We start from the raw sequence: 16334 nt of genomic DNA on the forward strand, positions 1-16334 counted from the left end.
AAACCGAAAGTCTACTGGCAATTATGAAAAAGTGATGCCAGTGGCAGCCAGGGGCTTACTCTTGGAACTACAGAATTTGTTCCCAACAAGTAGTTTCATGGTGTCAAATGAATGCATGGGAACATCGTTACAGCACCCCCGCAGCAGCACGTAACAAATGCTCGGCATATTCTGCGTGCCAAAGAAAATTTTTATTATTTTTTTTTTATTATTTGCGATATTGAAATAAAATTTGCACAGTTTATAATGCTGAATCTTCTCTTTGTAAATATGGTGTTAGATTTGATATGGCTTGTTTTGGCTTTTGTTTTTAGGTTCTCAGTGGAATATACATGCAGCAAAACCATGTTCTTGTGCACACGTGAGGCATGGCAACCTACTTAAAAAAGCCTAGTAAAATAAACTAACTTAATTATTTTAAACCAGTGAGTGCTATAAACAAGAAAAATAATGTGCCCGACGCACACTTCTTTCATTTCACAAATATAAAAATATACATTCTAACCAAACCTAGATACTTGCATTCTATAAATTCTAAAGTATATGCATGCCACATTTGGTTGCGATAGGAGAGTCTTAAGAACAGAAATTCTTGCACACAAACTGTGAAGATGCCCTAAAGTTACACAAAAGAGAAAAACATATTCGAATGTTACTAGAGATGTGTAGCTACACTCTCTAGTGGTGCATAAAATAATATTTTGTTAATAAATTTCAGTGAGAAATTGAGGCTACGGAAGACTGCAAAGGAGAGGAGATGCCTATGTCTACTTGTCAATGCAAATGTGATGGCGGGCGACTACACAACTTGAAGAACCACGCAGAGAAAAATGGCTCCAATTCCTGCCGTTCTGAGTTGCCTGGTGGTTTTCCAATGCATATTCGACCAATTTCACAATCATAACCTGCACTCATTATTTTTATGCATCAAATATATAGACTGAAAAATAATAAAACTCCATAAAATCCAAAATCATATTTTTTGCAAAACATGGCCGTTTTTCGACTAGCAGCTTTCCTTAAGCCGCCCGCTCGACCTGTAAGCGTGCCTACCAGTGACACCACCGCACCGAAAAGCGCGGGTACATTCGGAACTTCGTTTTGGCATCCCTTTCATTTTCCAATATCACAACAACCATTCCGAATCTCCTTCATACTAAATAGCCTACCGGAAACGGCAAAGGCTGGGAATTCAGAAAATATAGTTACCGCAGTTGGGGTAGCTAAAAAGAATTGCCAGAATACCCCTTTAAAATTTGCCGACAAAGAGTTACGGTCCAGCGTGGCGTTTGCTTGACATGCGGCCAATGGGACAGGGTCCTTCTTCAGGCTCACCTGTGGGGGCCGTCCAGGGGCGCCATCTTGTCTCCCGGGGGGGACGGGGAGGGCAGGGGTCCGTTGGCGCACGCCGGAGCGGGCGGGGGCGACGCCGCCATCGCAGCGCTGCAGGCGGGTGAAGAGTCCGCCGGACCTTCCTCCGACGCTCCGCTGCGCCACGAGAGAACGTGCCACGACGGATGGAAAGACGCGCAAGGCCTAACCGTTTCAATTGCGCAGCAGCTTACACCACCTAGCCAAGAGCCCCGTGCTCTTTCCCGCCAAATAAAGCCCCTCAATAAAATTCACGCTTCATATTTCTTTCAAGTACCGACGGCCGTTGTCGTGTGAAACGTGCAAGACACGTGCCACAAGGGAGTGCTGCGCCGCCCTTTGCTTCCGAGGGTTGCGCAGGGTACGAGCACTGCGGATTGGTACATTGCCGCTACTTGTAAGACACGCTAAGAGCCGGATTGTATCCTAGTGGGAATCCAACACAGGCTAATGGCTTCGCATTTACTACCCCAGGTCGGAGTTGCCTCCGCCAAGCAGACAATTTGCAAACAGCGTTTGAGAAGCGTGCATGCTGCGTGATGCGATGAGATTCATACCGCCTCTGCGACAACAGCCAGAGAAGCTGGCCTTGAACGGCTACCTCCAGAGGCACACGCAACATTCGTCCGATTGTCTGGAAAAACGGACGTTCGCACTTACGGTCCAGTATTCGCTCACGAGTTGCGCAAGCATCTTGTCAACTTTCCTTTTCTTAGCCAGGAGAAGTAAGCTCTTGTTCTTGAAGCGGAGCCGCTAGAGAGTGACCACACTTGGCGCCAACTATTCTGCGCTTACATTGTCGAGGCTAGCATAGCACTCGCGGTGCTGTGAGAGCGCGCGTGGCTTTGCCTTGGGTAGTGTTTGCACGTGTCCGCACAAATTTGACAGCATTGGAGCACTGTGGAAGTTGTGCTAGTCTTGACAAGGTAGCACAGGATATTTGACGGCGAGTGTGGAAGTGCAGCGGCTACTGTGAGTGAGTATTCTGTGCAGTTCCACAATATCAAACTAAAACTACTTCCAAATGCGTCTGTTCAAAGCCAAGCATGGCAATGGCGTGCTGTTAAGTAATGCCACATACAGTATAGACCACTTATAACGTAACGGCTTTTTTAAACCACTGGTTCGCCCCCCATAGAACTCCATGTATTTACATACCGCTTAAAATGCAGGTGCGCGAAGGGAAATACCGGTTATAGTGCGGTTTTTGGAACAGCGCGCCGACTGACCGGAGCTGCGAGCACGCTTCCTTGTGCGACACTAGATAACGGCGCGAGCAGCAAGCGGCACTCACGATGCAAGGAGGTTGCTCGAAGAAGCGGGGAGAAGCGAAGAGAGAGGCTTCAGTTGCCATAGCGATGGAAGGACGCACGCATGTGTCGTTCACGTGCGTGTGTCCCTCCGCTGCGTTGGAAACAACCGCAACGACAGACCAATCGCAAGTCGAGGAGAAGTATTCGCGCGCGTTGCATGCCGGTCGCGGGCCGGCTGCTTTTATCCGCGAACATGGCGTCGGTTGTGATTGTCGACGTAGAGGAAGCTCATTGTTCCGTGTAAAAGCGCTATCCTTGACTGTGAATTTTCGTTGTGTGTCGCTATGATAACCCAGCACGCACTAGAAGGGAAGATCCACCTACTCATGGGGCGATGTTGTGGCGGCACTCTCAAGACGGAAGAAACGCCCGTGTCGTCGTGTTTGTTTACTTCGACTACAGTGGTGCTTTTTAAGCATTTGTGTTTTTGAACAACGCCCGGATTTCTTATCTGGAGCATTTCATGCCTGTGCTCAAGTTGAAGGTATTACTGGCGCGTACCGTATAAAGGATGAGAATTTTCACGCGTTTTCATCGCCGGAGAAAAGTGATTAGGGTTAGCAATCCTGAACGCTCGCAACGTCCGTCCGCAACGGACGTGGCGAGCGAACAACTCTTGATCGTAGACCCTGAAGGAAAAAAAAGGGCTTGGTGGACAATGCCGGTTGACCAATCTGGTCATGAAAAAGTTTTACAAACTTATTATGCATATGTGCCGAAGGTGCATGCCCCAAAAGACCAGGCGATGCAGCAAAGCGTGTTTAGCAGCCTCTTGCACTCTTACCCCTACTACTGAAGATCCCCAGCATCAGGTCTGCCGTCAAAGAAAAGATTTATGGTGCCATCGCAACCACTATGCATCACTGGAGGCAAGGGGAAAGCCACAGCTGCACAGCCCTGCCTGCTCTAAGGAAATTGCAGATGAGTTGGTTTCTTTGTACAGTTATTTAACCTGGCATGACCTTCTCGAGAGATGTGCCAAAATGAAAATGCGTCCTTCAATGCTCTAGATTAGATGTGGTGTTTGAAGACGGACTACATGTCTCGAAAAAGGGTTGAGACAGCTCTTCTACTTGCATACCCAAGTTCTACTTGGGCCATAAGGGCTTTGAAAGGGGTTTTTCGAGACTGGTATAGAGCCTGGGGGTCACCAGATGCAGTAAAGTTTGACAAGGACGTGCATCCAAGGTCTTAAAATCAAAACGGAAGCACATAGCAACTATAGCAACATAGCAAAAGGCACACGGCATAGTCTTCCAAGTGGGCCACAAACAGAGGATGCTGCAAGCAGTACTCAAGAGACGAAAGAACAGGCAGCTAAAGGATGGACCTAGCGTAAAGTTCCAAAAGAAGGCCCACCCGAAATGAAGAGATAAATGGTGAAAAACATGGGGTCGGCTATCTTTGAGGATGCCATAGCGAAACTTTGTCAAAAATTAATTATAAGCCCCCTGGCACCGGCTAAAGACCCCGTGATGCGGGAAGTGATTGCAGACACCGCGATCACTTCCTGCGTTACGTGGTGTATGCAGATCGTGGACACCGCAGGTTGTGGATGCAGAAAATTCGCGTTTCTCGGTGCGAAAGACCCGCAGGAACCCGCCGAGAACTCGCATCTCACGACAATGAATACCGCAAATCGAGGACGGAGCAAATTCAAGTTTTATGGTGCAATAAACGTGCGGGAACCCGCTACGAATTTGCCTGTCACGGGAACCGATGTCGCGCGTGTAAATTACAGACAAAAACGCGGGAACCCGCTATGAACTCGCTTGTCAGACGTGTCGATACAGCAAATTGTGCGGTTCATGCAATTCCCATCGGACATAGTGTGACGTCCTATGGTAGCCATGTTTCTGAATTTTTTTGTTACGATATTTAGCCAGAAAAACGGGATAGGCGATCTCTCGCGGGCGGACATTTTCTTGGAACTTTACAGTACTCTGCTGGGGCCTTTTAAAGGATGCATATTGTGATAAATTAATAAAGTAAAGGGTCCTAATGTTTGAGTCCATTTTTCTCCGCTTCACTTTTTTGCTACAAACTTCGGATGAAGGAATCTTTTGCTCGATGGCAAGAGAATTTCGATGCCTTGTTCCAGAAATTTATGAACTGAAATTTACCAGGGAATCGGGCCATCCACTTTATTTGGCATTACGTAAAGTTATGATGAAGAAAAAGTGATGTATTGACAAATCTGTATACAAAGAGAACACTACTCATTTAAGGAAGTAGTTTTTCTTTTATAAATATTTGCATTTTAATAACATAAATTAGAAAGCCTGAAGTCCTACACTGCCTACTTTATATTCAAGCAATAAAGTTGTGGTTTATTGGCTTAATTTGCATACCATAGATTCCTTAGGGAAGAGTGCCACAGCTTCATACATAAATGTCTGGCTTTTAAGAAAATTGTCCTAGAGATGTCAAAGTTTGCACACCCTATGTGGTCCTCAATATCCCTCGCAAATTTCATTCCAATCATACAAGTGGTTCAGAAAATAATTTTTAAGCCAGTGTCTCCTCATGCAACTGAAATCATACAGGGTCCCGAGAACTGCAGCCGCATTCCACCATACGCGGTTTAAGCGCGGCAATGACGGCGCACGAGAGCTCACCTTGTGCTCTTGTTGGCGTCTGCGGACGAGCTAACTTCGGCGGAGTTGATCTCAGCCGAGCTCGAAGCCACGGGCTCTGCAGATCTTGCAGCTGGTGGAAGCGCTTCGGCGGAGCTGACCTCCGTGTTGCTGGAGCTAGACGATTCGAGCCGGACTGCATCTGCAACAAAAAATATGTAATTCTTTTTTAAAAAACGTTTTAAAATTATAGATCAACGCGCCGTTTAGAAACAAGCCCGCGTTTGCATGCACCAAGTGTGTGCACTGCGAGTGCGCAGAAACCAGACTCGGGTGAGGTGAAGCGCCTGCGCGTCGGCAGCGTCAACAGCAGCGCCACCGCAGTGGTGCGATGCCGGAGAGTTGAGTTGGTGCATTATTATGATAATTGCTAGATCAAGCAAACCACATCTTAATCCCGAGACGGTGTGTGTCGTAGCTCAATTTCCCCTTCACAGCCACCTTGTTTTCCTTCTTTCTCTCGCTTTGCTTCTCTCGGCTGATCAACAGAACAAATGTGCCAATTTCATGTAACAACAAAAGGAAAATGTGCGTCTCGGACGTGAATTTGTTCTTCCGAACCTCTGATAAGTACAGTCCAAGCTCATTACATCGGACCTGGTTGCAACAGACATTTGGATATAACATACCGATTTCTGAAGTTCGGCTGGTTTTCCTCTACATACCGTTGACTCAACTTCATATCTGCATACAACATACACGTTTTACAACAGACAGAAATCTTGGTCACAATCAAGGTCTGTTATGACGTGCTTAGACTGTACCGCTATTTCCGAGAATTTCAGGGGATGCAAAGTTGGTCCCCAGAAGACGCGGGGAGTCACGTCTGGTAGGGCTCGCTGGTCGAGCCGTGGAAAAGACTTCCGACAGGCTAAAATAGCCCAAGACAGCCTCGGAGCGACGTGCAGCAGTAGTACACTCGTGTCTCAGCAACGTAGACGCCTCCGTTCTCCCCCCCAAAATTGTCCATAATAACGGGACGCAGAGCCACGTATTTACCCACTTTGTCCCAAAAACATTTGTCTGTGCGGTGAGGCATCCACATTAACGAGATGCGACTTCATTCCCACGATTCCACCAACATCGGTCCCACCTGGCTTCTTGGAAGAGTCCGGCTCGTCCGCGGACCGAGACGGCGCCGAAGCCGCCGGACTGGGAGCCGGCGGTGGCTGCTCCGCCGTCTCCATGGCGACAGGCAGCGCCGGCGTCGTGGTGTCTGCAACCCTGCAGTGAGGACGTGAGACTTGGCGCTGGAATCTCTCGGCCCTCTGCGCTCAACCCACGCTGTGGCACCCCCCTCTTTTAGCTTCAACGCCGGATTACATCCTCCTGTTTCATTTCGAAACGTGAAATGGTTTAAAACAAAATTCTTCAATCTACAGCAACGCGACGTATGCAGGATCGCCATGTTTGCTCGATGGGTGTCGCTTCTACGGAGTGCAGCAGTGCCTGGCGAAAAGCACTTTCGACGGAGCCGATCGACCCGGCAGACCTCAAAATGCATTGCGAAAACTTGGAGTACAGTTAGTGTCCAGTATAAAGACCCAACCGAAGAGTAGCATTACGCAAATTGATGCTGGAAAGGTCCCGAAATTTGCGCGAGCCTACTGCAATGACGTGGTGGCGTGGCTCGGCCCGAGTTATAAACGCAGAACGTGCTATAGCCAGACTGGCACTGCACTCATTACGAGTACTCAAATTACTTGTGATTGATTACTTTTTGGAGCAATCTTTTAATACAGTCTAAGCTCACTATAACAGACCTGGCTACAACAGACATTTGGATATAATATACTGATTTGTGAAGTTTGGTTGGTTTTCCTCTATGCACCATTGACTCAACTTCATATCTGTATACAACATACTCCTCTTACAACAGACCGAAATCTTGGTTAAAATCAAGGTCTGTTATAACGAGCTTAGACTGTAATTTGACTTTTTTTATTAAGAAGTATTTGTAACAGTAATCCGATTTGTTTTGGAAGTACTTAAATGGCACGTAAACATTACTATTTTACCCTCCTTTTCAAATGGTGCTCTTTGTTTATAGTACAGGTTTCCCACCAAGAAATCTTCAAACCAAGTGTTCGACAAGAGGCTGGTTTACCAAAATTGGTTAATTAAGATAGGATGTTGATAATTCGTCAATTTTAACCCAATAATGAACAGTACAAAAGACTCATTTTCAAACCGGCAGAAAAATCCGTCGTTTTGAAAATCTGAAGTAATCAGCAAAGTAACGGTTGCTCAGTGAAGTAACCAATTATTTTTCTTCTAAAGTAATTGAGTAATCTAATAAAATACTTTTTAATTGGTGGTAATTGTAATCGATAACTTTATTAGAGTAATGTGCAAGAGACTCTCTGTTTTACGAGAAAAGCGAGACATTTCGTTTCACTGCGGTCACGGCCGTATAAGCAATAGAGCCCCATAGGGCATCACTTATGTTCGCTGCCAAGTTTAGCAAACGAATCTTGACGTTGTACGACATCCTGACGACATGCGACATCATGCGACTCTGTGATGTCACATGGCGCTAAGTGATGCAACATTGCATCCACACAGCATGTGCCCAGCCCATTTGCAAAGATTCCGCGCGTCTCCGAGCGCACTGGATCTCGCCGAAACAGGCTCAAATAACTTTTGGTGTAGGTAAAGCGGGTGTTTGGCCCTATGGTGACCCCAACAGCCAGGGAGGGACTCACGTCTCGAAGTTGGCAGCACTGAAGTTGGCAAAGTTGTCGAAGGACGCCCAGCCGGCGCCTTCTGCGTCGGGGGCGGCGACGGCGGTCGCACTGTCCCAGGGACTCGTTGTATCCATGGCAACCGTATCTGCTGCGCAGATGCAATGGTGGGAGACAAGCGTCACGACCCGTAACTACGGCCGACACAAAAATCTTTGCGCACAAACAAGAAGAATCCCAATTGTCACGTGCTCGGAGGGCAGACGACCCGAGCATCGCCAAACATTCTCGAAGCGTTCCACTTGTCACTAAATTAAACAAGTTTTAATGGCCAACTGGGATTGGGTGGTAATGACGCAACTGCAAGATCCGTTAAGAAGAGATACGAGTCGAAGCACCGCAATATTTTCCAAAAATTGTGATTTTCGGTTTTATGATGTTTTATTAATTTTGAGTCGTTATGTATTTGATTTAGTGCCGGTTATAATAGAGAAATAAGTCAAATAAGCATTTGGAGACCTCCAGGCAACCCAGAACGGCACCCGAAAGGGATGGCAGGGCATCCCTTTCGAACACCCGGCGTCTAGCAACTGCTTTTTGTCTTCCACTGTGCTTCGAATGTGTGTCCATGTCCAAAGCATCACCGAAGGTAAAAAGCCCACGATGTAAGCAAAGAATGCCGGCAGGAATTGTGTAGCCTGCGGACTACCTACGCCCAGATGAAGAAAAATTAAGAGCGGTCGGACTTTGACGGAGGTTAAATTTAAAACCACACCGGGCCATCCGACGAACTTCGGACAGCGGTTACCGGGCCTTTGTTTGTCTTTTGCGACTTTAATTCGACACGCCCGACTGACTGCTTTCGGCCAGTCAAGCTGCTCCTACGTCCCGCAAAAGGCACGGCACTCGCCGCGGAAGTGACGCCTGAATAGTCTGCTCACACACCTCGAGTGTGTTTGCTTCATATGTTTGTGTGTTTCCAACATGTCTGCAGAGAGTTTTTGTGTGACCAACGTGATGGGACCGTTGTAAAGAAAAGAAACGTGCCTCGGTCACCGTCTGTCTTGTACGACATACTTCAAACTCCCCCCCCCCCCCCCCCCCCCCAAACATCCATGTCCATGGACTCCTTTGTTAACCAGTGTTGCCTACAGGCAAGAAACCCCATAATTTTTTTTTGTTGAATAGTTTCGGTTTTATCACCATTTCTTTTTACCTAGTGGTCTGGCAACAGTCTTCAAGAACGAAACTATGGCACCATCTAGTGAAAAGACGCGCAAGTAGTTGACAAAAACAAAGAAGTTTGGCATACAAATATGCGGCGACCAAGAACAGTGGAACGGTAAAAAATATGGATAGGTTTTTTCTTTCTTGCTACTGATATTTTTTGACAGGCAACCGTTTCACTTGAGGCTATCGTATGCGCAGACATTGACATTTCATAGTGATCCATAAAGCTTGCGGGAAAGAGTCCCTTTCAGACTTTTGCCTGGTGTTGCCCACAGACAACAAAGCCATAACTTGCAAGTTTACATTGCAATTTTTTTTAATTTCAGCTCTGCTCATTTATTTTGTCTCGTTAAACATTAATATCTTAAAATATAAATATTTTAAACAATTTTGATATATCTTGCCAATAAAGGGTTTTATCCGGTGAAATGACAGCCACCGGCACTTCGTCGCTGCTAACTGTCCGTCGTCATACAAACTGTGCGAAGGAGCTGCTTGCAACCAAGAGTAAGTTATCATTCTTGCCTATTCTATATTAATTTGTGTTCATATAATTTTTTCTAGATTCTCTTCGTTCGGCGACCAAGCACCCCCGCATAATAATGCACCCCTTGGAATATGCCTGAGGTCCGATAAACCCGCCGGCCTACTCACGGTCGACGACGTGGTCAATGTCCATCTTAGCCTCGTCGGTTGAGCTGGCCACCACCGCGGGCTGGGTGGCGCCACCTTCCTCGTCAGAGTCGCTGCTGTACGGCTCCTCGCTGTCGTCCGTCAGCCGCCTGGGCGTCCAATCGAAGCGCGGTCTCGACAATGAACCATCAATTAGAACGAGCATGGCAGTAGGCTCGTTTGATTTACCTACATTGCCTGCATCAACTACACTCGGTGCGCACCACTGTATTCTATTTACGAGCGCAACATATTTTAAAGGGACACTAAACAGACGTGGCACGCTGCATGTAGGAATGTGCTGCTTGTAGGAATGCTTTTGCATTCTTACAAGTAAGCAGTCTTAAACACCTCTGCCGAATATTTTTTTCTACTTGGTTAGCACAGGTAAATTTTAAAACAAAATGTTTGTGGGAAAAAAATTTTTTTTTGCTCAATATTTATGTTTTAGTACGAATTTTTCAATTTGCGAGCGAAACCGAAACTGTACCTCTGTGGGATGATGATGATGATAGCATTTGTACACAACTTGCATGTGCTCAGAGTTTGCTGTAGCTCAGAGCGCACATTAGTTTGGTACAGTCATCATCCTACAGGGGGACAATTTTGGTTTCGCCTGCAAATCGAAAAATTCGTATTGTAACAAACAATTGCAAAAACTTTTTTTTTTTTGACATCCATTTATTTTGACACATGCCTGTCCCAATCAGGAAGGAAAAAAATTTTTTTCTCCCAGGTTTAGTGTTCTTTTAAGACATATATCAGAAGCCCTGCCCAGCACGTTTCTGCACCATGCTACACTTTTTTGCGACGGCGTAGGCCGGTGCGCACAAATCGAAAGGGCCTGGCAGCAACGGGACGAGCAGCGAGCATGCCATGCATACTTACTTAAATACGAGCCTGAAAGAGCCAGCACAAACAACCGTCTGCTCAGTACGAAGGGTTTGCAAATAATGTGCATTCTTCGGCCGCATGTCGTTCGAGAGGGGAAGGCTGAGCACGCACCTCTGGGCACGAGTGGCAGGCGACAGCACCACCTCCTTGTCCTCCCAGATGTCGTCGTCGCTGTCGGCGTCGTCCAGCGTCTGCCCCTTCTCTCGACAAACCCGGTCAAACAGTGCCGCGCTGGTCTGAAGGTGGACGGGAAAGGGGGCCGAGGACACGGTTCGATTCAATCTCAGTGGGACACCCCTGGCTCTCATCAAAGCTCGATTCTGCTACTAAAAAGAAAGCCTGCTGTTTTCGGATTCAGCTCGCAATATATAGAACTAGGGTTCTGTGTTTTTGAGGTTTATTTTTTCAATCTGTTCTGCGTTTCCTAATGTCTAATTTTGGAGTAAAAAAATAAGAGAAAGAACTGGTGTTCATTGGGAGTTATTAAGATAACAGGACACGGGCTAGGGTTTTCCAACCTTTAAAGCATGGGTTTGCTTCCTAGGATCCCAAGGCTTCCCCAGAGCTCCCCGAACACTGATATTTCCTCAATTGTTCCCGTTCCCAAGTAAAGCGTTCTTAAGATTAAGCGCAGATGCCCACTTGGCGCTTTCCACCTTTCGAATTTCCCTAACACGCCACCTTTCGCAGTTCGGGAAGAAGGGCGCCAAGAAAATCATCTTCCCCGCAGAAAACCGAGGCCGTACTTCGGCCTTTGAGGTCCATTTTCGAAGACCCAAGCCACCCACAGATGCACAAGTATGTGCTAAACACTGCGCAGCGTGCGCATCGTCATTTATGAGACCCGTAGGCTCCGGTACTGCCCCACTGTGTCAACACCAAAACTGGGAAGGGCCCCTCAGCTACCGTCCAAGGCAGATGGGGATTCCTCAAGATCAAAATCTTTGAGAGAAGGAAACGAGGTGACGGCTCCAGTTCCCGAAGGAACAACCAGCCTCGTGGAAAGTTAAAGGGGCGCTAAAACACTTTTGGCGACAGTCCATTCATGGTCACAACCCAATCTATGAGCTCTAAGCATCCCCCCCCCCAAAAAGAACAACCAAACATAACACTTGTGCATGGCCAACTTCCTATTAAAATCGGCATTAAAGCTCAATTGCCTTGGAACTATTGCTGAAACCAGGAGGGTGCCGTCCGATGAGGAGAAGGGTTGGGATGGATGGATGGATAGATGGATAAGGCTGAACCCGTTGAATTGGGTGGCAGCTTGTGCCACCTAACCAGTTTTATTTAATTTTTTTCAAACTTTTTTTTTTTTTTTTTTTTTACAGCATTTTTTGGTGTTAGCGATAGTGTCAAGGTACTCAACCGCCAATACCGATTTTAATGGAAAAGCTGGCCACGCACGCGTGTAATGCATGTTTTTTTTGGGATGCTCATATCCCGTAGATAGACTGTTGCAGAAGTTTGTTTAGTGCCCCCTTTAAGTGCGGGCCACGTTGTGGGTCGACGCGTGATGAAGCACCAGAAAAATAATTTCGCCCCACGAAGGGTCAATTCTTTCTATTTTTAGGCTTTCCCCAATTTCGATAGAACCAACTTCGGGGTTACTTTTCGGAGTTCATTGGTACAGACCAAAAGTGCAGAACCCCTATATAACTGGCAGGCGTTATTTCACGATGTAGCGGCGTTCGTCACATGGTAGGTTCGGTCTACAAAGGCCTCCCAGCTGTACAAGAATTCCAGGCATCAGAGCGGCCAATAGGGTTTGTTTACAAGTGTCGTCCGAATCGCGTTACTGTATTTACTTGCGTAATGAACGCACCCCGCACAACGAGCGTCCATATTTTGATTTTTGTTTTTTTCCCCCTCGCATAATGAACACAAGGGGAAAAATGCAGTATGAGATTCGCGGCCCCGCGAGTCTCATACTGTGTCCAGCTCGGCTAACCACCAAGCCCACCAAGCTAACTTTCTTTTGCCGCCAAGCGGCCAGGCCAAGCCAAACCAAGCATAGCAGTACACGCACTTGCAATGGCTGCAAGTGCGTAGTTGCGGCAGTGATCAACAGTGAAACCAAGCAGCATGCACGCCTACAAAGCTGGAGTCGAGGAATAACCCAGCTCCGGACATGCTTCGCCCATCGGATGCACCGATGTTGACAAACATGCCTTTGTCTATGATCCGCTTTCACACGGTGAAATCGTGAAAATGGTTAGACCTAAGAATGGTTGCATCGCTCCCCATGCTCAGCGAGCTTTGTGGGTGTTCTGCCGTTGGCAAAAGGCACGCCAAAAGCGCCATAAAAGGGTTAGCCATTTATAGAGCATGGTTCGTTTGGTACTCCCACGACTAGCCGTGGGTGCACCTCTGTTAGTGGAGATGCGCCACAGTACACTGCCGTGTCATATTGGCAGCTAAAATGACATTTTTGCGCAAAATGTGTAAATGCAAAAATTTCACCGCGCGTAATGAACGCACCTCCCAAATGTGTCGATTTTTCAGGAAAAAAAAAGCCTTCATTATGCGAGTAAATACGGTAGTTGACCCCGTGCATGCAACGGCGACTAGCATTGTTTTTCGTGCCGATGGCTCGAACTAGGGTTGCAGTTGTTCGTTCGGACCGTTAACATAAATGACACCTTGAGCAAAAAAAAAAAAAAGTCTTTGCATCTAATTATTAACAAACACGACCCTACTATTGAGACGCAAATTGAAAATCCCGCGACCGCCAAAGAGACTTTTCTTATCAAAGTTTTTCGTCACCAAAATTCACGGGTCGCTGCTAATGGGCGGTTCTTGTGCTTTCCGTCAAAAGTAGCTTTAGAAACATGCCACAGCAGGGTCCCAACTCTCGGACAAGGGTGCAAAAAGTGAAACACCTACCATGTTCACCTCGGCAGGAAGCTGGAAGTTGACCCTTCCCAGCTGATCCAACTGACCACTGTACCAAGACAAGTAAAACCAAGCCGAAAGTCTTGCACAAGCTTAGCATGATCATCTCCACAAATAAAACAAAAAACACAGCGAAACGGAGGGGATAGGTTCACCCTTCAGGGAAGCGAGACAACAACACTTTTGGACTCGATGTAACTACATTTTCTCCGTTTGCATTATCAATTTTTGTGACCCTGAAAGATAAGCCCATCTTGCTCCCGGCCCTTCGAAATTGTTAAAACAGTAGGCATGAGCAAATGTTGCATTTTGATTTTGAAAGAAACGGTGGGTTTGGTTGAATATTTCTGAATCCAATATCGATTATTTTTTCCGAGACTCGCACTGCTGCTGCACAATGCTCAAGTGAAAACCCAGCTGAACTTGCGAAGGCTGTTCCCATTCACCATTTTAAGTTAATTTGAATCCAACTACATTTATAGACTATGGCATCAGGAAGTCCAATGCCTACATTGAAATGGCAAGGACACGACGGAATGGACACAAGATTTTACCTAATATAGAGATGCCCAGCAAGTATACCTAATTGGGGGGATTTATTACTCTTGCTATATGCAAATATCCTTTATTCAAATTCAAAGTAAGAAAAAAAAAAGACTGGTGAATGCATTTTGGACGGGCATCTCTGCTTAGCGTATACTCTACCTACATATTAGCTACAGTTTAATCTTGAAAAATTTTATGCAACGCCGGTATAAACTTTCACAATGTTTCAATTTCATTTTTAATACACTAGGTGCGAGTGTGCGCCATTCCAATTTAAAAGTGTGCTTTTCTCCTATGTACGCCACTGCGATATTTGTATTTTAGGGGCAAAGCTCCTTAGGGTCTAGCCTTGTCCGTCCGACGTCCGTGCTCACACTGATCTTGCTGGTGCTCGTGCTCGTGAGCTCACGTGCTCGTGTAGGGGAAAAAAAAAGATGAAAAAAAAAAAGGAAAAAAATGTTTGTGCAGTCGACAGGATTCGAACCTATGCGGGGAGACCCCAATAGATTTCTAGTCCATCGCCTTAACCACTCGGCCACGACTGCGGGACGAGTAGGGGGCTGCAAGATGTGGTAGTAACTCAAGAGCTGGGGACGTCATGGATGAAACGTTGCACATAGCCGCTCAACGTCTATACAGGAGAGGGCGCTGCAGTCAAATGCATATATAATCGCGTTAAACTTTGCATGCATTGGCTCAACGTTTATAGACGAGAGGGCGCTGCGGTCGTATGCTCAAATGTGTATATAACCACGTTCCATACCCCACATTCTTTTTCCGACATGGATGAAAATGGACGAAAGGCTCGGCATGCTGCGGCTCACCGTCTACGCAGACTAACACCACCAGAGCTTCGCCCCAATCAACATCATTCACCATGTGGAGATGCGGTCAATTTTTTAAATGCTAATTGCGGCACTGCGGAGATGCAACCCCCGCGTAGCTTACTTCTGCGGGCGTTGCTTCTCCACAGTGCATCCGTGCTGGTAAGAAGTGCGCATAACGGTGCTAACCCGCCGCGGTCAACACTTAAAAAAAGATGAATATTGCAGCTAACCTGGAAGCGAATATCAAAGGCGTATTAATCGAAACTACTATTCGAAAACCTGAATACTCGCGCAACACTATAACACAGCGTTTCTTTCGTCACATAGGTGCGTCCATAACGAACGACTTGTACAATCCAGGTAACGTGCAGCCACTGCTACAGCACGGGATGACGACGACCAATCGTGTTAAGGCTGGTTCGTACGGCTGCACTATGACGTCTTGCGACAGCTTACGTCAGGGCGACACACAGGCACCACTTAGTAGGCAGCCCAAGTCCACTTCGACATGCGTAGGCATCATCCTTCCACCATGGGTTTGAAATAATTCAGAAAAAAAATTCTGACAATGACACTAGCCAATAAATTTTCCATCAATTCAAATTTATTAAAAAAAATAATTTTAAGGTGACAACAAAATGGGGTTTGCCTTTTATTTTAGCTTGTCAAAGATCATGGCACCCAATTTTTTTTTTTAATCTTAAACCATTGAGAACATAATAAACTAAAAATTTCAGGGAATTGAGAATCTAACAAGAATAAACTCCGACAAACGTCAAATTTTTAGCGAAAAATAAAACTCCCAAAAACACCCTCTGTAACCAACCCACACCACTCGTGGTACCCTAAGCCGTCACAAGCGGTAGATCACGGTAAAATGCAGAATGTGCAAGCCAGGTTTTAGATTTCCTTTCGCCGTGCTTATCTCAAAAAAGCGTCGTCCAGAATCCGAGAAAGAGCCGCCGGAGTCGTAATTTTCAGAAAAAAATGCAGGTACTCACACTAGGTTCTCGTCCGCCTCGACAAACTCGTCGTCGTTGAAGCCAAACTGCTCGACGAAGTTGCTCGTCACCTGCTCCATCTGGTAGTCTGAAAACGCCTGCGGAAAGCGAGGGAAGGATCCCAGTCTTACGACGGACCACGCAGCGCATGCAAACAAACAACGCTGAAGCGACAAGATCATTTAAACAAGACGTAAAAACTCTACAAAATGATTAACTGGGAAAAAAAGCCTTCTGTACCCGCGCAGACCACAATCAGTAACAA

General features: G+C 46.5%; 1 protein-coding gene across 4 annotated transcripts in view; it reads right to left on the bottom strand.

Moving 5' to 3' along the window:
* The window catches only part of LOC8028566 (serine/threonine-protein phosphatase 6 regulatory subunit 3), a 54683-nt gene that overhangs the window by 3744 nt on the left and 34605 nt on the right, over nucleotides 1-16334 (bottom strand). For 2 of the 4 annotated variants that reach the window (XM_029992393.4, XM_029992391.4), the window contains exons 16-23: nucleotides 16070-16167; nucleotides 13687-13744; nucleotides 10912-11036; nucleotides 9889-10016; nucleotides 8026-8155; nucleotides 6414-6544; nucleotides 5303-5462; nucleotides 1336-1488 (exon numbers count right to left, since the gene is read on the bottom strand). In XM_029992393.4, the coding sequence (XP_029848253.2) occupies nucleotides 1336-1488; nucleotides 5303-5462; nucleotides 6414-6544; nucleotides 8026-8155; nucleotides 9889-10016; nucleotides 10912-11036; nucleotides 13687-13744; nucleotides 16070-16167 (983 nt within the window). The remainder of the gene's footprint in view (nucleotides 1-1335; nucleotides 1489-5302; nucleotides 5463-6413; nucleotides 6545-8025; nucleotides 8156-9888; nucleotides 10017-10911; nucleotides 11037-13686; nucleotides 13745-16069; nucleotides 16168-16334) is intronic. The other 2 variants (XM_040499626.2, XM_029992392.4) reach the window with 1 other exon arrangement.

The sequence above is a fragment of the Ixodes scapularis genome, unplaced genomic scaffold (assembly GCF_016920785.2).
Source record: "Ixodes scapularis isolate PalLabHiFi unplaced genomic scaffold, ASM1692078v2 PGA_scaffold4__175_contigs__length_147842914, whole genome shotgun sequence".
Lineage (NCBI taxonomy): Eukaryota > Metazoa > Arthropoda > Arachnida > Ixodida > Ixodidae > Ixodes > Ixodes scapularis.